The sequence below is a fragment of the Salvelinus alpinus genome, chromosome 20, assembly GCF_045679555.1.
Source record: "Salvelinus alpinus chromosome 20, SLU_Salpinus.1, whole genome shotgun sequence".
Lineage (NCBI taxonomy): Eukaryota > Metazoa > Chordata > Actinopteri > Salmoniformes > Salmonidae > Salvelinus > Salvelinus alpinus.
The window spans coordinates 36,777,089-36,800,309 of record NC_092105.1 but is presented as its reverse complement, the minus strand read 5'-3'; the positions used below and the strand labels follow the sequence as shown (position 1 = coordinate 36,800,309).

The 23,221-nt window shown below is 42.5% G+C and overlaps 1 protein-coding gene across 3 annotated transcripts in view; it reads right to left on the bottom strand.

Annotated features, from left to right (window-relative positions):
* Positions 1–8,673: 8,673 nt before the first annotated feature.
* Positions 8,674–23,221, bottom strand: part of gtdc1 (glycosyltransferase-like domain containing 1) — a 46,619-nt gene continuing 32,071 nt past the window's right edge. For 2 of the 3 annotated variants that reach the window (XM_071355543.1, XM_071355546.1), the window contains 6 exons: positions 22,074–22,334; positions 13,595–13,704; positions 12,347–12,491; positions 9,830–9,900; positions 9,338–9,429; positions 8,674–9,140 (listed from right to left, as the gene is read on the bottom strand). In XM_071355543.1, coding sequence (XP_071211644.1) covers positions 9,057–9,140; positions 9,338–9,429; positions 9,830–9,900; positions 12,347–12,491; positions 13,595–13,704; positions 22,074–22,334 — 763 coding nt within the window. In that variant the 3' untranslated portion in view covers positions 8,674–9,056. The remainder of the gene's footprint in view (positions 9,141–9,337; positions 9,430–9,829; positions 9,901–12,346; positions 12,492–13,594; positions 13,705–22,073; positions 22,335–23,221) is intronic. The other variant, XM_071355544.1, reaches the window with a different exon arrangement.

Below are 23,221 nucleotides of genomic sequence, written 5' to 3'. Positions count from 1 at the left end.
GTGTTGTTTCAGTCTAGAATCAGACAGCCTCAGAACCAAGAGAACGGAACCAGGCTTTTTTCTGATGCGTGAAATTAATGTTGCTGTTCTTTGTTGATAATCCACCAGTTTCAAAATGCCCCAAACCAACATTTTCTTACTTTCAAATTCAAATAGCAGAGGCTTTTTCTCTGTCTTCCATCTCTCCTCAGAGTTTATTTTTACAAAAAAAGTTAATTGTAATTTTAATATTCACAATAATACTGTCCGTCATATAGGGAAACTATCTGCAGGAGTCAGTTATTTCTTGAAAAATGGCATTAGCCTTAGACATGAGGAAAAATGATATCGCCATAGTTCATGGATGTATGGAAGTATATTTCATTGTGAGGCTAAGACGAGTGAACAAGCCCTGTGCTCAGGGCCACAATCTAGTGATTCAGAACCTCCAGCAACAATCTAGCCGACCTACACATTAAGTCGACCTACACATTAAGGAATGAACTGTTTCCCTTTATTTGACCCGTGGCAAAAATAAAATACTTTAATTACCAGGGAGAGAATTATTCTCACTTGGCTGTACGCATGAGTGGAGGGGATAGGATAGGGAGTGACAACAGACTCCAAATGTAACATCAAGACATAGCGAGAGATCACGGTACGTTGATTCTCATGGGTTAGGTTGTATAGCCTTTTCCTTCTTTACCTTATTACAAAGTAGACTATGTCAACTCCTTAAAAACTTTCATAAAACCGTAATCTCTGGAAATATACTGTAACCTAGCTATAAAAGGGATTTAATGATTCTGCTCTTATCAGAAACTAATAACAAATATGGTAGATTATCAAAATAAAGGGAGGGACAAACAAACACATCTCATTCATGTTTCCATCCGACTTAAATTGGGGATATTCCAAATTTTCCTAAATTAAAATGAGGAAAGTGGTCACAAGTCGGCTGTTTTTGAGTAACACAGTCCTAGATCAACAGTCATGTACAAATCAAACACACACACACTTTCAGAACACACAACTCATACAGTAAACACACACATGCAGTACACACGACACCAACTGTTCAAAGCAACGTGTCTTAACAGGCCAATGAAAAGGTTTAATGCATTCAGTATTTTATGGACTCTGCTATAAAACCTTTTACAGTGGGGTGGCATTTTGCGACGGGGTAGACGGAAGGCATTGTTATGGGCTTTACGGCGTCGTCAGGTCGCGACCTGAGTCTGTTGTGGCTGCTCTGCTCTGCTAGTCTACAGCTACTAGGAGCATGGTACAGAGGGCATGGGTAGAGGAATGGTGGATGTGTAGTAGACAGAATAGGGTTGTAATTGATTCTAGGATTAGGGTTGAACCAAGTTATGGACATGAAGCTAAGGTTGGAGTTGAGGGTTGGGGTTGAACCGGGATGTGGACATGAAGCTAGGGTTAGGGTTGTGGTTGACTAGGGTTATGGTTGAAGCGGGATGTGGACATCAAGCTAGGGTTGGGGTTGTTCATAATCAGGAGGGAATAGAAACCCTGTCCACGGTTATGGATAATATTAAATCAGGTGTTAGTGAATGATAACTCAATGAATCCACCGATGGAAGGATGCTAGATGATCCCAGTGTGAATATTGGAACAAAAGTAAGAGTGATGTGGACAATCTAAAGGTTGTCACAGAATAAACTAAGATGTAACAATATTACCTAATCTCTGCCATGACTTTAACTGTTCTATCAGAGGCACGCAGTGATTCATAGCTTCATAACTGTTGGTTATCCTATCGTCTCTCCCAATTGGTTTGTAAAGAGGGGTGACATCTATTCAAATTTCATAGTAATAATACCTTATACAATCAGTGGAGGAGTAAGGAAAGATAGCCTTCCACCTGTGACCAAATGCATCTACTTTTTGGTTAAATTTGAAGACTAATCTTCACACATTTTCAAACAAAGAATCTCTTCATTCTCAATATCCAATGCAGCCAGTCTTTAATACTGTCTACACAACAGTACATGCAGCCAGTCTTTAATACTGTCTACACAACAGTACATGCAGCCAGTCTTTAATACTGTCTACACAACAGTACATGCAGCCAGTCTTTAATACTGTCTACACAACAGTACATGCAGCCAGTCTTTAATACTGTCTACACAATAGTACATGTTTATTATGTTCAACAGTCTTGATTTCAATTCTGTTCCAACCGTACTATTGTTGACAAACTGAGTGGGCTGTGCTGTTTGTTGCCTCTACAGTACCGCGTCACGACGTGAACAGCAGAGTCAGTCTGACACACTTTGCTTAGCGCGAGAGATTGCATTAATTCTCCCATTTCTCCCTGTGACTACCAGGTGGAAGAGCATAACCACAGGGCAAAATTGTTCAGTGTTTAAAACATGGAATGCCATTTTTCTAGTTGTACAGATTGAATATGTGTTAGCGGTAAATTGCAGTGATGTGTCATGTCGTGTTTAGTGGCCATTTAGTTTATGATACCGACGGATCCACATTGCATTATGTTCCGCTCTCTACGGAGCTGAATATTGGAAATGAGAGGGTGTCATCATGGGTAGGATTGGGACAAATATCAGGTCAATTGCTTGATGGAGATATGTGTGAAGCCCAAATGGATTACTTTTCTTGTCACAAACGATACCAATATGGCATACACCAAACAAACGAATCCCAAGGGACTACAACAGGGCTCCAAACTGGGCAATCTAGGATTTGAATGAGATTCAAAGCATCAAAGACGTCATTATCTCCTAGTAACCCATCGACTACCGTGGTACTTGATAATACCCTACGCATTATGTCAATAGAAAATACAGCCACCATGCTGAGGGCCCCCTGTGTACTCACCACTCCTACTCACACATTAGCTGCATTCAAAACCTCTGTGAGCCACTCTCTGTGCTGGCTGAAGGTGGGGGGCCAGAGGGGTTTGGGGGGGGGGGGGCAGGAGAGGAGGGGTCCCCAAGCCCCTCCACCCCCTCTTCCTTTTATATCATCTTTGAGAACGTAAAATGCATTGGAAGGGGATTGTGGGTAGGTATGCCCGGGGCTAGAGCCGAGTGTCGCGCTCAGTCGTGTGGGTGGACAGTTTGATGATGCACCCTGAGGCCTGTGTTACCTCAAAGTCCATTAATAACCACGATGGGCGCCTCTCCAGTCCCTATGCAGCATAGCCCTACAACACAGCAGCCCTAAAGTACGTGTGCATAATGAAAAGGTTTAATTCAAATATTAACTCTATCGGTTTAAAACATCTTTTCCTCCTCGGTGTCGTGTGAGCCCGTTTGACTAATTCTGTTTTCTTGGCCTGATTTTACTCCATAAAAGATCAAGGGTATATAAGAAGGCAAGGGATTCAGGTTGCTGCTAGCAACACTAAAAGGGGAACATGCTTTGAATAGGGGGGAGAGATTGAAAAGGGGAAGGAGGCCAAACAATGCTGCGGTTAGGCCTATATGGTTAATTCCTGATGATATGGTTAACGTTTAACCTTTTCACCCTCCGCTAATGAAAGTGTCTGTTCTACCTTGAATACATAGTTGTAAGGTATTCTCTAAAGGGGCTGAACAATTATTTAAACCATGGTAGTACATGATTGCATTGTTAGTACTGGCAGTCTGGGCATGACACATTGAGAGCCCCACCTGAAAATGCATGTACCAAAGATATTTGCTTGTCAGATATGGATTCTAGTATTGTAATATGTTGAACATTCTCAAAACAAAACACTATATTCTACAAAACAATAGAAAACAATGTTTATTTGTAGAACTTTACAAGACAGAGCGTAGACACAGAGACCTGAATTGATACCAGCAGACAAGTACCTAGCCCAAGTCAGTTTAGGTACTTCAACAGTCTCCTGGAGCCTCATTTACAACCGTTAAATATGGGCAGAATAAGCATGCATGCTGCCTATAGCAAGTGTCTAAGATTGATTGTATATTCAAAACTATTTACACTCAACAAAAATATAAACTCAACATGTAAAGTGTTGGTCCCATGTTTCATGAGCTGACATAAGATCCCAGAAATGTGTCATACACACAAAAAGCGTATTTCTCTCAACTTGTGTGCACACATTTGTTTACATCCCTGTTAGTGAGCATTTCTCACATGCCAAGATAATCCATCCACCTGACAGGTGTGGCATATCAAGAAGGTGATTAAACAGCATGATCATTACACAGGTGCATATTATGCTGGGGACAATAAAAGGCCACATACTCTAAAATGTTCAGTTATATCATGTTTTTTAAAATTATAGTCATTTAGCAGGCGCTCTTATCCAGAGTGACTTACAGTAGTAGTAGTGAGTGGATACAATGCCACAGATGTCTTAAGTTGAGGGAGCGAGCAACTGGCATGCTGACTGCAGGAATGTCCACCAGATCTGTTACGAGCATTGAATGTTAATGTCTCTACCATAAGCCGCCTCCAACGTCATTTTAGAGAATTTGGCAGTATGTCCAACCGCAGACCATGTGTAGTAACCACGCCAGCCCAGGACCTCCATATTTTGTTTCTTCACCTGCGGGATCGTCTGAGACCAGTCACCCAGACAACTGATGAAACTGTGGGTTTGCACAACGGAAGAATTTTTGCACAAACTGTCAGGAACCGTCTCAGGGAAGCTCATCTGGGTGCTCGTCGTCCTCACCAGAGTCTTAACCTGACTGCATTTCGACGTCGTAACCGAATTCAGTGAGCAAATGCTCACCTTCGATGGCCACTGGTATGCTGGAGAAGTGTGCTATTCACGGTTTCAACTGTCCCGGGCAGATGGCAGACGGCGTGTATGGCGTCATGTGGGCGAGCGGTTTGCTGATGTCAACGTTGTGAACCGAGTGCACCATGGAGATGTGTCACACTGCATGAGGAAAATGGTGGTCACACCAGATACTGACTGGTTTTCTGATCCACGCCCCTACCTTTTTTTAAAGGTATCTGATATCTGTATTCCCAGTCATGTGAAATCCATAGATTAGGGCCTAATGCATTTATTTCAATTGACTAATTTCCGTATACTGTATGAACTGTAACTCAGTAAAATCCTTGAAATTCTTGCATGTTGCATATTTTTGTTCAGAAAAGGTGAGGAATTTATTCTGCAATGGTTATGGAAATAAAATAAAATAGGAAAAAGATTCCTATGTCTATATTTTAAATTCTAAAAATAAAACACAGATGTTCTCTTCTCGTTAAAGTGGAACTGACAGCATTTTAACTACTTTGCAGATACGAAACAGACAATCATATCAGTCAAAAATATACAATTCCCAGTTTATGCTACAAAACCAACTTCATAAGAGTTTTTAAAATAGGTTCTATTTGACTGAACATTCCATGACGTACACTAAGGCATTGTTGGCAGAATAGATCGGTTCAATGCATGATTAAAATAATTCACTAATACATTTCTTGGTAGTCCAAAAAATATGACTTTATGGTTGTAAATCACAGCTGGCCTGGTACATTGTTTGCTGCCACCATTCAGGACACACCGTTTCAGTTTCAATTACTCAATATTTTGACAAAAAACTGACAAATGTAACTAAGGCTGGGAATGTCAATACAATCAAACTAGCAAAGGCAATGATCACCAGTCAGTCATAACATGGCTAATATGCTAGCGTATCTATTTATGTAGCAAGCTAAAAACACAGAGCCTAACGTTAGCTAGATAGGTGCTAGGAGGACACTGTGTCATTGGAGGACACTGTCATTGGAGAGGTCATGGTCGCAAATTTTCCCCTGGTATTGTTTTTCGGTGGCTACACAGCTAAAGATGCACGTGTCATTTGGTTAGCTAGCAAGAAATGTGAATCGCTTTGCTAGCTAGCTAGCTATGCTGAACGACTGTTATCCAATTAGCATATCTCTTGCATTCTACATTGTAGAATAATAGTAAAGACATCAGACAATGAATTAGCACATAAGGAATCATGTAGTAACCAAAAAAAGTGTTACTTTTCAGATTTTTCAAAGTAGCCACCCTTTGCCTTGATGACAGCTTTGCACACTCTTGACATTCCCTCAAATCAGCTTCATGAGGTAGTCACCTGGAATGCATTTACATTAACAGGTGTGCCTTGTTAAAAGTTTATTTGAGGAATTTCTTTCCTTCTTAATGCGTTTGAGCCAATCAGTTGTGTTGTGACAAGGTAGGGGTGGTATACAGAAGATAGCCCTATTTGGTAAAAGACTAAGATAATATGGCAAGAACAGCTCAAATAAGCAAAGAGAAATTACAGTCCATCATTACTTTAAGACATGGTCAGTCAAAAGGTTAACACTTTTTTGGTTACTACATGATTCCGTATATGTTATTTCATAGTTTTGATGTCTACACTACTATTCTACAATGTAGAAAATAGTAAAAATAATGAAAAACCCTTGAATGAGTAGGTCCAAACTTTTGACTGGTACTGTAGAAAGATAGCCTACCTTTAAATCCCGTTGTATTTAGCTACAGTTGAAGTCGGAAGTTTACATACACTTATGTTGGAGTCATTAAAACTTGTTTTTCAACCACTCCACGATTTCTTGTTAACAAACTATAGTTTTGGCAAGTCGGTTAGGACATCTACATTGTGCATGACACAAGTAATTTTTCCAACAATTGTTTACAGACAGATATTTCACTTATAATTCACTGTATGACAATTCCAGTGGGTCAGAAGTCCACATACACTAAGTTGACTGTGCCTTTAAACAGCTTGGAAAATTCCAGAAAATGATGTAATGGCTTTAGAAGCTTCTGATAGGCTAATTGACATAATTTGAGTCAATTGGAGGTGTATCTGTGGATGTATTTCAAGGCCTACCTTCAAACTCTGTGCCTCTGAAGAAATCAGGCAAGACCTCAGAAAAACAATTGTAGACCTCCACAAGTCTGGTTCATCCTTGGGAGCAATTTCCAAACGCCTGAAGGTACCACGTTCATCTGTACAAACAATATTACGCAAGTATAAACACATTGGCCGTCATACCGCTCAGGAAGGAGATGTGTTCTGTCGCCTAGAGATGAACGTACTTTGGTTCGAAAAGCGCAAATCCATCCCAGAACAACAGCAAAGGACCTTGTGAAGATGCTGGAGGAAAAAGGTACAAAAGTATCTATATCCACAGTAATACGAGTCCTATATCGACATAACCTGAAAGGCCGCTCAGCAAGGAAGAAGCCACTGCTCCAAAACCACCATAAAAAAAAGCCAGACTGCAGTTTGCAACTGCACATGGGGACAAAGATCGTACTTTTTGGAGAAATGTCCTCTGGTCTGATGAGGCAAAAACAGAACTGTTTGGCCATAATGACCATCGTTATGTTTGGAGGAAAGAATGGGACGCTTGCAAGCTGAAGAACACCATCCCAACCGTGAAGCACAGGGGTGGCAGCATCATGTTGTGGGGGTGCTTTGCTGCAGGAGGGACTGGTGCACTTCACAAAATAGATGGCATCATGAGGCAGGAAAATTATGTGGATATATTGAAGCAACATCTCAAGACATCAGCCAGAAAGTTAAAGCTTGGTCGCAAATGGGTCTTCCAAATGGACAATGACCCCAAGCATACTTCCAAAGTTGTGGCAAAAAAAAGCTGAAATAAATCACTCTCTAATATTATTCTGATGTTTCACATTTTTAAAGCAAAGTGGTGATCCTAACTGACCTAAGACAGAGAATTTTTACTTGGATTAAATGACAGGAATTGTGAAAAACTGAGTTAAATGCATTTGGCTAAGGATGTACAGTATGTAAACTTCTGACTTCAACTGTACATATTTGCAGAAATCCATTTAGCCTAATGCGTTCTAATGATCTAAAGTCACGCTGTTGCAACTGCCTGTAAACACGCAGTCCAGTTCAAAGTGAATGATGGCAGGCCCTTGTGGCAAATGGCTTGTTGGCATATAGACCTAGTGTACCTGATCGGTGTACCACACCGGTCTGCGTAGACTCTAGTCCTGGACAAGATAGATGTTTTTATTAGGTTTCATTTACTGCAGTGTCTATTTATTGTCCAAATGCACAGCTGCTTTCCCACTATATCGCTATAGAATTTTTACAAATGCTTTAGAATGTTTGGGAAGTATGTATACTAAGAATGTATGAAAATGACCAAATCTAAGTGCTTGCTTGTCAGAAAATGTAAAAAGAAGTGTCATTCTTCCTGAGGGGGGGTGTATATTTTAATAAGATTTTATGTTGCTAAAATACTGTCAGTTCCACTTTAATGGGAAATGGCTGCATTCTTGTTAATATGTTTTATGAATAAGCTTTTCATCATATCCCCAATTTGCACAAAATACTTACTTGCCAGATTGCAATACAATATTTCATACACTAGCAGAGATGTGCGTACGCATCGTCTAAAAGTTGTGGGGAGGTGAGCAAATTCTCATGTCAAGTACATTTTTTAAATAAATGCCAACTTTTGTGTGAACTGGCGCATGCACATTTTGGGGTATATTTTGTACGTACGCACAATTTATAAATGAGGCCCCTGGCAACCCAGGTGGGGAGGCAGAGAACAGCATTTCAAGCCACAACTTGGCTGCCACTCTGTCGGGAGTCGTGGGGTGGGGAGCAATTCCAGCTCCAGGTCCTCTCCAGTACAGGATACAAATGAACACAACCGGATATATGAGGTGGCACCGCCTTTGAGAAACCTTTGAAAGAGTTTACACGTTCTTTTCTCTTTATTTCAAATTCAAACCACAGTAGACATAAAAGACCTCTCCCTCTCGCACGTGAAGATGGGGACGTTTACAACAGGCACAATGTCTCAAAGGCATGGCTTTGATTTGAGCAGAGTGGAGCTGAGTGGAGAGAGAGAGGTGGTGGGGACAGGCTGTCTGAGGCCACCACAGGTTTGTAGCCCGTGGCTCCATGTCAGGCAGCTATGACGACAGCCCTTGAGACTCTCCCTCCCTCGCTACACTGCAGACTTTCCATCAACCTTTAAATCCATCTCATTCTGCCACTAATCGAGTGAACTAAGTGTGCCCACTTCTGAGCAGATCCGCGGAGACTCGCATTGGCCCAGTTGTAGTCTGTCCGTCAGGGATGGTGGTCCTCTTTGTATGCCAGCAGACTCCTGAAGTCCTCCTTCAGAGCAGCCCAGGAATAGGAACTGGTGTCAACCTACAGTACAATACAGAGGAAAGAATGAAAGGCAGGATTAAGCTCTGGTGTCAACTGTCAACTTACAGTACAGAAGAAAGCAAGGCACACGGGCAGGGTGAAGGGTGAGGAGAAACCGTAAAGAGAGAAATTAATTGTGAACTGAATGAAGCGTGTGTTAGCTAATCCTGTTCCTGTCATGTCAAAGTGTTAATTACCTTAACGTGATGTCTCCTCACCACGTATGGCCTTCTGCACAGTCCCTGTAGTTTCTTATAAAGTTGCTCAGGTGTAGAGTACAGATACTCCTCTGTAGGACAGAGCGAGGAAAGGAAAACATATTTTCATGAAAGAAAAACCTCAAAGCACATGCTCGATACAACGCACTTTCTTTATAATTAAAAATACATATTACACTGAACTGGGACAGGTTTTACATAATTAAACTAGTATTCTTTTTAAAGATTCATATTATTTATGCAAATCTAATCTAAGGAAGAGGCACAGCTACGGTGTTAAGAATCAGGTAAATGAGATTTTTTTGTTGTGCTCAGTAATCGTAGCGTCGACTTCAGCGTTCTATTTTAGTGATTTATTTTTCAGATTTACACCTTGAACATCTAAATACAACACATTTCTAGAGATGCAAAAATTTGAGAATTAAACATCTTGCAATGCAATGGTGTATTAGCGTATTTGTGTAGTAATACCTGGGAATATTTCAGGATACACCAATGCCTTGGGGCAGAGTGGATAGCAGCCACAATGAACAGCTTCTAGCCTGCAATATAACATTTTATAGTTTAGTCAAAAGTATTGGCTTAAAAACAACAAGCGTGAAACACATTTGGGCACCAGTTGTATAACATAATCATTGTCTCAGAAATCCATTTACTGAAAAAGTGCGCTCTGGTCATGCAAAAGATAGAAAAACGTTGGTTTACTCTGTCCCCAAAATTGGAAAGTGAACACAATATCTCCCCCTAATAACTTCATGAGCTGAACAGCGTTGTCAAAATGGGTCCCATTGTGTCTTTGTTGACATTGTTTTTTTTTGATGCACACGTCAGAATAAATGAAGTCCAACAGACTAGCTGGGGAAAGAAAGCATCCGGACATAGCACATTTCTCAGCAACGCAGTGGAACTCTAACCATTCTCAAAACGATGGGGAGAGAAAAGCATCTCTTTCACTGTTAACACATCATCTGCAATGTTACAGGATGTTCAAAACCATCACAAAAGAGAGGACCTAAAATCCATCCAAATGGTTTTCAAATGTGAATAAGTTATTTATTTGTGAAATCTCCTGAAAAAAGCGTAGAGCTCAAAAAGCCTGTTGGTATGGTACATAGAGCTTCCCTCCACGTTCACAGAACTTATCTGAACCTCACTGACCAGTGCAGAAACCTGCCTATTTAAATTAGAATGTGCATCAATATTGATGACACCTCAATTTCACTCCTTTCCATCACTTTATTACATCATTCCTCATGCAACAGACATACATTTTTAAACATGGGATTAGTTCTCGGGAGTTTAATTTCATGTTAAGACTAAAATGATGGGTGAAATCCTCACACGTATGCAATGAAGCCATTCACTAGTCTGCACTCTAAAATGTACCCAATATCCTCAAACTGGTTGGAAATTCTATCGACAACATCAGCTGCATCTTACCATTTAACAACCACAATTTTTGAAACGACAAGAATAACAGCAATATTGCTCTTCTGTCATCCTAGTAGGTTTGACAGGCAACAGTTTGTTCCTGGGAAACAGGGGTTTAATAAGTCGAACTACCTTTCGGCACCGTATGAAAGTGGTTAATGCTTTCTAATAGTCTAATTGCCTTTGCCTGCATTCCAAAGAATAGCATGGCTAATCAAGCTAATTTAAAGGTAGCAAGACAATAGCCCCGTGGCCTATGACAGCAAAATCTATGAAACCGATTATTAAGGTCAGTTCCATTTCAGTGGCGTAATGTGTAAGCGTGCAAATGGTTATAAGGCTTTCCATCTGAAATATAATTAGCCGATAATTTTGCTGGGGTAAATGACTTCTTCACTGCAGGGCATGAATAGGCGTTTGCTCACATCGCCAGACCATAATGAATCATATTAGGGCCAAATTCCACAATAATGAGGATGAAACACATTGGTGACACCTCTGTCGGGCAATATGACTGGACTGCTCTTTTCTGTTTATTGTGCTCTTCAGAAGCCTACATGTCTGTTTATCCTCACGCAGAGTGTGGAAATGAGAAACCCTTAACTATTTTCCTGTTTTGAACGCTAGGTGAAGCTAATGAAATTGAACAGGTATTCTAAATCACTTGCTAACTTGAAAAGGTTTGTAATGGAACACTCAACGAGCACCGATGTCTATTTTGTTTACTTTCAAAACAGGTGAGTGAAGCCGATTGGAAGCTGGAGGAAACATTTAACATCCTCATCCACCTGAGCATCTCTCTTAGGAGAACCCAGTGTTGATATTCACCCATTCAATGTGCGTTTCTCTGTTGCCGAAAACACACACAAAGGGCCTCCACCACCACCGCATCCACAAGGTTTACTATCAATAGAGCTTAGTGGGTGGTCGTGTGTCTCAGATCCCCCTGGTTTGGATCAAAGGAAGTATAAAACATCATTGTACAAGACTCCCCCAGAGGGACATCCCTTCCTCAAACTCAGGACAGTGTTTTTCACAACCATAATTAGCACATGGCTTCTTTACTGTGCACAGCCAAGCTTCTAACGGTGTTTTCAGCCAATCTATCTAAAATAGATTCCCACACTGACTGCATGAAGCAATCCATAGAATTAACACACCACCAGGCTGGTGTTTTGTAAGATCACAACCTTCCTCTCTACTGAAGTGGCCCTACTCTGGCTCCAGTCCTGCTCTACCTTGGCTGTAGGGGGGATCTGACGAAACCCTTCAAATGCACAGCACAGGTGACTGAAGTTTGGCTTCATACGGTAGCAAGTCTCATCATACACTTTGGACTCTACCTCCCTAGAGGTAAAAACACTTAGAAATACGAGTTTTTAGTTTAGTTTTAATGAACGGTCAGTACGTTTTTCATGTAGACAGCATGTCAAATTCAAATGTTTACTTCACATGAAAACCAACCAAATTACTTTTCATTCACTCTTTCAGCAGTTCATGTTTTGTTGTGTCTTAAGTAGATATTAAAGAAACAAACCAGGAGAGTGAGTTACTTACATGGCCACTCCAAAAAACTCATGCTTGGCTGTGGAGACCACCACGTCTGCCTGGCAGAGGACATGGAGGTAGTCCTCTTTACTGGGCATGAACCCCCAGTGGAGGACATGGGCATTCAGGTCCACTCTGGCCTCTGCAAAGATGTCTGAATGGGGGGGGGAGAGACTGATGTATATTATTCACAATAACCATATCTGTTAATGTATAAATGCTTTCATTTGATTGAGTAAAATGCCAGAGTGGACTGATTGACTTTGTCCAGTTGCTCGTTTCGTGAACTCTTTATAACCGATTAGATTCCCACATAAAGGACTTGAGTTTAATGGAGGATAAATTTAATGAAATAATGCAAAGAAAATGCATGTCATTGAAAAGCCATCTGTCCGTGACATTCTGGATTCATAATGAGTTCCATGCTGCTGTGTATTCACAAAATAGTGATGACATCAGGAAGATGTTTCAGTGACCAAAAAGTGTTTGGAGAACAGATCAGTGAAACAGGGAATGGACTGAATCCAGGAAAACAGAGGAAGAAACATCCTATGAAAAACAGAGGTCAGAACTGAAGCTGAGGCATAAACTTTGGACTAAAAATGATATACAACATGAGATCGGGAGAAACAGGTGAGGGGTGAACATAATCAATACCATGACCCTATTAAGAAAATCAAAGTAGATTAAAATTGTTCTAATGCGATTGCCTTCCGAGCAATCATAAACGTAATGACTAAATATGAGAAAAATTTACAGTCTCTCTTTCCATCTGTTTATGCTCCTATAAAAGTTTACATCCCAATATGAGAGAGTGTGTTTCCTGTAAGGATGTCTTTGCTTCCAGCCATGGGGCCAGAATGTGTATTAATTTACTTAACACTCAGTGGTGAATACATTGGAGTGTACTAAAGCCATTATAGCATCATCATCTACTAATGGGGAGCGGATGTGATCAATTAAACACTGTCCTGAGGGCTTCAAAAGAACTGGCCTGTCAGACGACCTTAACCCCACACTTAGTCAAATTACCAATTACATTGAAAGCCATAACAATTACATACAGTATGCCGTATTTGCACAAACTTATACTACATCGTAAAAAACGAAGTATAGCTTTTCACTCACCTTTCGAGAAGTTGTGCAAAGTTTTCTACTCAAAGTTTTGAAACCAAACACCCACTGCTTTGAAAACAAGTGTCATCGCGAAACCAGAGCCCACTTAATCCTTTGCTTGTAAAATGAGTGTGTGTGTACCTGGTACGTCAGTGAAGGTCTCCCCCAGGACAGACAGTTGAAAGCCCAGGCCTCTCTCTTTCAGCTTCAGCAGCATCTTGAAGAAGAGCTCGGGGTCTTTGTCGTGTTCCCTTCAACCACAAACAGAATTCAGGGCCTTGATGGTGCTACGTACACACACACAACAACACACACAGGACAGGCTCAGGACAGGCTCTGCTCTGGTGTGTGCCGGGCGTCCAAAGGCTTACCCCTCTCAGTACCATTCTGCTCTGTGATTTATTCACACAGAAACACACACACACACACAGAGGCCAGGTTACACAAGGCAAGGCAGCAGCCAGAAAAAGAGAAAGATCATAGCACTCCCCAGAGGACACTTGACTGTGGTATCGATGCGGTGTGCAGTACGCCAGGTGGGGGATTTAACAAGCTGACAGACAGAGAGACAGAGATCCCTGTTGGCTCAGAGAGTGAAGCAGCCAGTCATCCTTGATGTGTTCAGTGCCTGGAAGGCCCTGCTTCTAGTTAACACAGGTGCTGTGTTCAGCTGTGGAGCAGATGTCATACTGTGCAAGTGGCCTGTCACTCACCATGCTAATCTGAAGGAGGGAACAGAGAGTACAGTCAACTGATCTAACAGGAGCGTCTGCACATTATCATTAACAGCAGCTAGCATTAGCTCACACCTGCCTTTAGCGATGACAAAACAGGGAATCTGTGAAGGTCGATGACACAAATGTGTTTAGAGTAGCCTTGTGCCCTTACTAGTGCACTGTCATTTACGGTTTGTCACTAGCATAAACTGTAGAAAATGAATGAAGGTTGACTACATGCAAATGTCTGTATATCTCTGCTGATTTCCCTCTGGAGCTGTAGTGAGGGGGTCTGCACCTGAGACTATAAGGGTTGTGGCTGGGAAGTGGTGTTGGAGGGCCAGTAGGGGGCACTCTTCCGTCTGGTGTAATAGAGCCCTCAAGGCCGAGGGCTAGTGACCTGCAAAGAGTGCCGTCCCCTGGATGTGACATTAAAATGTAGGTTCTGGCTCTCTCTGGTCACTAAACCTACCATGGCACTCACTAAACGTACTGGGCCGCCCCCGGGTGGTAAGGCAGGTAAAAACACATCTGACACTCTGCTCCTCAACACGGGGGCAGCTCAGGGGTGCGTGATCAGTCCCTTCCTGTACTCCCTGTTCACCCATGACTGCATGGCCAAGCACGACTCCAACGCCATCATTAAGTTTGCCGACAACACAACAGCCTGATCACTGACAACGGTGAGACAGCCTATAGGGAGCAGGTCAGAGACCTGGCAGTGTGGTGCCAGGATAACAACCTCTCCCTCAACATGATCAAGACAAAGGAGATGATCGTGGACTACAGGAAAAGGAGGACTGAGCACGCCCCCATTCTCATCGACGGGGCTGTAGTGGAGCAGGTTGAGAGCTTCAAGTTTCTTGGTGTCCACATCACCAACAAACTAACATGGTTCAAACATGCCAAGACAGTCGTGAAGAGGGCATGACAAAGCCTATTCCCCCTCAGGAGACTGAAAAGATTTGGCATGGATCCTCAGATCCTCAAAAGGTTTTACAGCTGCACCATCGAGAGAATCCTGACTGGTTGTATCACCGCCTGGTATGGCAACTGCTCGGCCTCCGACCGCAAGGCACTACAGAGGGTAGTGCGTACAGTCCAGTACGTCACTGGGGCCAAGTGCCATCCAGGACCTCTATACCAGGTGGTGTCAGAGGAAGGCCCTAAAAATTCCCAAAGACTCCAGCCACCCTAGTCATAGACTGTTCTCTCTGCTACCGCACGGCAAGCGGTACCGGAGCGCCAAGTCTAGGTCCAAAAGGCTTCTTAACAGCTTCTACCCCCAAGCCATAAGACTCCTGAACAGCTAATCAAATGGCTACCCGGACTATTTTCATTGACCCCCCCCCCCCATTTTTACGTTGCTGCCACTCTCTGTTTATTATCTATGCATAGTCACGTTACCTCTACCTACATGTACATATTACCTCGACCTGTATATAGCCTCGTTAGTGTTCTTTTATTGTCTTCGATTATTTATTACTTTTCTATTTTTATTTTTTACAGTTTATTTTTTATTTTAGTAAATACTTTCTTAACACTTATTTTTCTTAAAACTGCATTGTTGGTTAAGGGCTTGTAAGTAAGCATTTCACTGTAAGGTAAACTGAATAAAACTCTTCCCACATTGACTACAGCTATAAGATTTCTCTCCTGTGTGTGTTCTCTGGGGTATAGTCAGATGGCTAGATGTAACAAAACTCTTCCCACATTGATCACAGCTATAAGGTTTCACACCTGTTGTATTCGACGCTTGTGACAAATAAAATGTGATTTGATTTCAAGCAAGAGTAGGGACTATTACATGCCCAGTAGCTTCAGATGTAAAGAATCACGGTCCTCTCTCCACTTACAATCACTGTCCTCTCTCCACTTACAATCACGGTCCTCTCTCCACTTACAATCACGGTCCTCTCTCCACTTACAATCACGGTCCGGGCCTCCCGGGTGGCGCAGTGGTCTAGGGCACTGCATCGCAGTGCTAGCTGCGCCACCAGAGTCTCTGGGTTCGCGTCCAGGCTCTGTCGAGGCCGGCCGCGACCGGGAGGTCCGTGGGGCGACGACACAATTGGCCTAGCGTCGTCCGGGTTAGGGAGGGTTTGGCCGGTAGGGATATCCTTGTCTCATCGCGCTCCAGCGACTCCTGTGGCGGGCCGGGCGCATTGTCCGCTAACCAAGGGGGCCTGGTGCACGGTGTTTCCTCCGACACATTGGTGCGGCTGGCTTCCGGGTTGGAGGCGCGCTGTGTTAAGAAGCAGTGCGGCTTGGTTGGGTTGTGCTTCGGAGGACGCATGGCTTTCGACCTTCGTCTCTCCCGAGCCCGTACGGGAGTTGTAGCGATGAGACAAGATAGTAATTACTAGCGATTGGATACCACGAAAATTGGGGAGAAAGGGGGCTAAAATCACGGTCCACTCTCCACTTACAATCACGGTCCTCTCTCCACTTACAATCACGGTCCTCTCTCCACTTACAATCACGGTCCTCTCTCCACTTACAATCACGGTCCTCTCTCCACTTACAATCACGGTCCTCTCTCCACTTACAATCACGGTCCTCTCTCCACTTACAATCACGGTCCTCTCTCCACTTACAATCACTGTGTGTTTCGAGTATTCTGGTGTAAAATGGCTGCCATGCATGACTCTACACACTGAAGCTACACATTAATGGATGGTTGAAAGTTTCAGGTTTTGGAGTTGCACCCCGCAAAGCACTACAATATACATACCCTTCGTAACACCACACATTGTATTTTATCCCCAACAGATCTCTGAATTGTAATAATCGACTGTACTCTACAACATTTTTGTGATAAAGGACGCAGGATTTGTCTAACAGTGGATAGTGTGTGAAGGTCAAACGCCTTCTACAAAGCAGCATCATTCAGACAGATCCCTCCTAATGCTACCTCCACAGGATCTCCTTAGGTGAGGTATTATAGGAGCTTATTTATTCTCATTTTCAGCTCTCATATTCATTGGCTTCCCCTGTGGATAAAAGCTAATTCCCTTATTTCCTACCCTTTTTAACTCCTTTTGCGAGGCATGAATCCCTATTCCCCCATTACAGATAGAGAGGAGGACAATGAGTGAATGAGACGGTGATAATAATGCTCTGTGCACTAGGCTACCATCCCCCTCTGTAGGAAAATGAGTGTTAATTAATGTGTGGGATATGACTATCAGGAAGAACCTCTCTCTCAAAACACACACGCGCACACACACACCTCGGCAGCGTATCACAGTGCGAGCCCTGACTCCCCACTGATGCCCTAGATCTGTTAATGAGGACCGTTAACCCCCAGCGACAGTCAACCAAGTCGGAGGGAGCTGTCATCCCACTGATTAGAGGGAGAGTGACAAACAAAGGCTATGTGGCATCTTCACAAAATCAGCCACACTGCCAATACACACCACTAATCTGCTGCTAAGGCACATCAAGGACGTTTTCTAAGGTACAGTACAGTTTACAGTCAGAACTCCCTCAAGTCAACTGAACTGATGTTTCCCTCCAACTATCCCATTCCCATCAGGTATGCTATCTTCCAAAATCAACAGTTACCCTATATTCTGCTAGTCTGGTCTCGAGAGATACGAGGTTGGTACATCTTCCGTTTGCTTAATTCTCCCTCCTAAGTTTACAGCTCCGACTAACACTATTTTCCTCTTTCTGCGCTGACTTTATATGAGTCCTTTGTGGTGCGTTATCACCCCTGTGACCTCACAGATGAATGCAGATGAAGCCGGGTAAAATGATCAAGTAAAAAGTATGTTCCGTACTACCCAGAAAAACCTCATTAATATGTATCACGTAGCAGCCAAAAGAAAATAAGATCCTCTCATTTAGAAATCTATGATTAAATATTCTCCTTTATGTTGCACCCAAGAGGTGCGTTTTAAAATTCAAATACTATTTACTCCAATGCACAATGTGAAATGAGCCCAATCACCAGAAACCAAAGGACTGCGCACTAATTAAGGGGACACTTGAAAGACAAAGAGTTGGTTGTTGAAGATAGACCAACATGCAGTAGGAGCGGACCGAGGAGACTCTTCTATTCAAAGGCCTGACAACATGCACCACTGTAGATAGTGGTGATTTTCAAATCATAAGTCTAGGAGAACTACAAAGGGTTAGACATTTCTTAAAATAGAACTAACTTTGGGAACGGCAACAGGCTGCATCTTCACACACAAATACATATCCTTCAGTGCCTGATGCCTACTACAATGTACCGGCCCCACATGACATAGTCTCATTGGAGTATAATGCCTCTAGGTTCAGACTCACAAATGCTGAGGAATGGCCATAAAGCATAACAAACAACACATTGTAGTGATGACTCTGAAAAACAGAACTGCGAGTCAATCAGCTCACACCCCTGTATTTAACTTCTATTTCCTGGTCCTATGTCAGTCAGTCCTGAGGGTTGGTTGAGGTCAAGTTGGCGGCCTGAGGCCATGCCAGGGGAAAGCCCAGAGCAGGATGGGTGGGGGTCAATACTGATAGACTCTGTTGGCACATCACTGGACGAGTCTGTGCGTCAGCACTTAATGACCAGTGGCCCGTCTGGACAGGGATTAGCAGAAAAACAACAAACAATACACCCAGGCACCTCAGTAACGTTAGGCTAGCCCCTCTCGCAGGGTGTCCTATAATCAGGAATCAAGAATAGTGTCATGTACTCCATAACATTCTGAGGGTCTCACACTGCCCCAATGTGTTCCTTTTTTCTCGATTGCCTGCTGTGGGCCTACGTGACTTACGCGTCTTGATTGCGTTGTTTGTTTTGCAATCAGAAATACTCCAGGAGGACAATCCTCTTGAGGTAAAAGCTGATCCTGATGAACCTTAGACGGAGTTAAAGCCCCTGGTAGCAGAGATTTAGCCTCCGTCCTGCTATGCTCTTCTCTCCCGCTGGTTATTATCATCACTACTGTGGCACGAAGCCATCTTCACCTGTAAAACAGCTGTCCTGTCCTCTGGTGGGGCTGATCTGATCCCACTGGCCTGGCCGCCCGGGCCATTGCCTGCAATAAGACAGTCCTGTAATCTGAGGATGAACGCCTATCCAGGCCACACACAGATTAACAATCTGCAACCAATGATGAGCACAAAAAAGTGAGGGCAGAGATAGTAAAAATGTAGGAGAATGAAATGCAACAAACTGTGAGCAGCATCAATCGAGGAGATTATCTGGGCTGCTCTCTCTCTCTTTCCTCTATCTCTCTCTCTCTCGCCCACTGTAAATCCTAATTTACCCCAGAATAAGCCAAGGTTTATGAAGCCTGGATGTTGGGAGCGATAATCCATCTGTGTTTTGCTCAGTTTAGAGGAGATTACATGATGGGTGCTTTTGTTATTGATATAAGAGTAGGTGAAAAACAGACACCCGACCCATGCAAACACAGAGAGGGAGGGATAATGGAGAATGGCAATGATGCCGACAATGGCAAATCACGACGCCAGCGAGGAACTACGGCACTGGTGGTCTTTGCGGTTGTTAATCTGATTTACGGACATGTTTTGGTGAGGAAACTAAGCCTCGCTGCCGAAAGGAGAATGGAGTCAGAGGAGAAAAATGTGAATCCACAGAAAAGCTGTTGTCTTTCCTCTCCAACACAGATGAGCCAGAGATAGAGAAACGGTGTGCCAAAAAAGGGGCCTACACTACTCTGAACAATGTAAAGGATATTTCTGCTTATGTAAAAGAAAAACATTCACAAATCCACCCAGAGTATCTTGAAACTTCCCCCTAACTGTTACACAAGTCATGTTTTAATATGCCATTTCATTTAACTTATGTTTTAACATTCTATGGCTAATGTTGACTGGGAAACCACACAGTAAGAGCATACCTGTTTATAGAAATCCTTAGCAAAGGCCTTAAAGCTTAAACTCAAAACACAACCAATAATATCTAGCTAGTTTCCACTCTTTTTATGACATTGTTACAAAAAAACGTGTTAGTAATTTTCCATGCCCTCGGTTTGTTGTCAAACAACACTCTGATGATCCAAAGCAAATAACTCTCCGCAGGGTTGGTACATACGTACATTGCTGTTAGAGAGGTATTTCCAGGTCATTCTAGTTCCAGAATAGGCCTACGACATGATCTTTGGATTATGGTTTGCATGACTGCTTTGTTCTAAGACATGCCATGCGATGCCAGGAGCGGCAAACACAGCAAATCAAGCAAGGTAACAACAACCCAGTTGCCAAACGTGTTTGCTGTTTTTGTAAATCATGACAGGTGTTTTGATACGCTAACACGCTAGCCTTCACGGTAGGTTCCAAACACTCTCTTCATGTTTCTTAGTTCTGAAACAAATAACCTCTATCCATAGGATTTTCCTAGAGTCCTTACAAAACATAACCATATACGGTTAACATTGAACATTACTTCAGAAAGTACTCATAACCCTTGACTTGTTCCACATTTTTGTTGTGTTACAGCCCAAATTCAAAATGTATTAAATGGAATACATATACAAAAATTCACACCCCTGAGTCAATACATGTTAGAATCACCTTTGGCAGCGATTACAGCTGTGAATCTTTCTGGGTAAGTATATAGGAGCTTTGCACACCTGGTTTATGCAATATTTCCACAAAAAATATGTAATTCTTCAAGCTCTGTCAAATTGGTTGTTGATCATTGCTAGACAGCCATTTTCAAGTCTTGCCATAGATTTTCATTCTGATTTAAGTCAAAACTGTAACTAGGCCACTCAGGAACATTCAATGACATCTTGGTAAACAACTCTACTGTATATTTGGACTTGTGTTTTAGGTTATTATCCTGCTGAAAGATAAATGTATCTCAGTGCCTCTTGGAAAGCAGACAACCAGGTTTCCTCTAGGATTGTGCCTGTAATTTGCTCTATTCCATTTCTTTTTATCCTAAAAAAAACCTCCCTTGCCGATGACAAGCATACCCATAACATGATGCAGCCACCACCATACTTGAAAATATAAAGAATGGTAATCAGTGTGTTGGATTTGCCCCAAACTTAATGCTTTGTATTCAGGACATAAAGTTAATTTCTTTGCCACATTTTTAGCAGTTTTACTTTAGTGCCTTACTGCAAACAGGATGCATGTTTTGGAATATTTTTATTCTGTACAGGTTCCTTATTTTCTCTCTGTCATTTAGGTTAAGATTGTGGAGTAACTACAATATTGTTGATCCATCCTCTGTTTTTTTCTCCTATCACAGCCATTACTCTGTAACCGTTTTAAAGTCACCATTGGCCTCATGGTGAAATCCATGAGCGGTTTCCTTCCTCTCCGGCAACTGAGTTAGGAAGGACGTCTGTATCTTTGTAGTGACTGGGTGTATTGATATACCATCCAAAGTGTAATTAATAACTTCATTATGCTCAAAGGGATATTCAATGTCTGCTTCTTTTATTTTAACCCATCTACCAATAGATGCCCTTCTTTGCGAGCCATTGGAAATTCGTCCATGGTCTTTGTGGTTGAACCTGTGTTTGAAATTTACTGCTTGACTGAGGTACCTTACAGATAATATATGTGTGGGGTACAGAGATTAGGAAGTCATTCAAAATCATGGTAAACACTATTATTGCACACATGTAACTTATTATGTGACTTGCTTGCCATAACAAAAGGGTTGAATACTTTTTGACTTAAGACATTTCAGATTTTCATTTTTGTATTAATTTATAAACATTTCTAAAAGCATAATTCCACTTTGACATTATGGGGTATTGTGTGTAGGCCAGCGACACAACATCTCAATTGAATCCATTCAGGCTGTAACACAACAAAATCTGTAGTAAGTCAAGAGGTGTGAATACTTTCTGAAGGCACTGTATGTGTGTTCTTGTGTGTGTATCTATCTCAAGTGTAGAGATAACAAGACATCAACTCACCACCTATGAGGCCAGACGATATGAAGAGGTCTGACGTGGCTCTCTTCTCCTCCTCCATCTCCCTCTTCCTTCCCTCCCCCAGGCCCTCGCTCTTCCCTGGGGTGAGAAGGAGCCTCGGCCTGCCCGGTGCCTTCCCTCTGATCCAGGATGGCAGCCTCTGGCTCTGGGCTCAAGGACAGCGCTTTGGGAGCCGGAGGGGAGCTGAGACTGAGAAGTCCCTCCTTTTCCTCTTCTACTGGACTTCGTAGTACTTCAGGTCTGCTGTGGTTAAATCAAAGTGACTCATGAAGACATACACACTGTACTGCGCCACTTCATAAAGTGATAAAGACATAAATACACTATGGTATGACCCTTGATGATGATCCGGCAGTATATTATTATATACTGAACAGAAATATAAACGCAACATTTAACAAGTGTTTCATGAGCTGAAATAAAAGTTCACATAACTTTTCCATAGGCACAAAATGCTTATTTCGCTAACATTTGGGTACAATATATTTACATTCGTTAGTGAGCATTGCTCATTTGCCAAGATAATCGATCCACCTGACAGGTGTGGCATATCAAGAAGCTGATTAAACAGCATGTTCATTACTCAGGTGCACCTAGTGAAGGGAACAATAAAAAGGCCACTCTAGGCAGTTTTCACAACACAATGTCACAGATGTCTCAAGTTGAGGGAGCATACAAATGGCATGCTGACTGTAGGAATGCCCACCAGAGCTGTTGCCAGAATTTCTCTACCATAAGCCGCCTCCAACGTCATTTTAGAGAAATTGGCAGTACGTCCAACTGGCCTCACAAGCACAGACCACGTGTAACCACGGCAGCCTCCACACCCGGCTTCTTCCCCTGCGGGATCGACTGAGACCAGACACCCGGACAGCTGATGAAATTGTGTCACAACCGAAGAATTTCTGCACAAACTGTCAGGAACCGTCTCAGGGAAGCTCATCTGTGTGCTCGTCGTCCTCACCAGGGTCTTGACCTGACTGCAGTTTGGCTGATTTACTTATATGAACTGTAACTGAAATTGTTGCATGTTGCGTTTATATACAGTTGATAAGATAATATGGCAAGACAAGCTCAAATAAGCAAGGAGAAATGACAGTCCATCATTACTTTAAGACATGTTCAGTCAA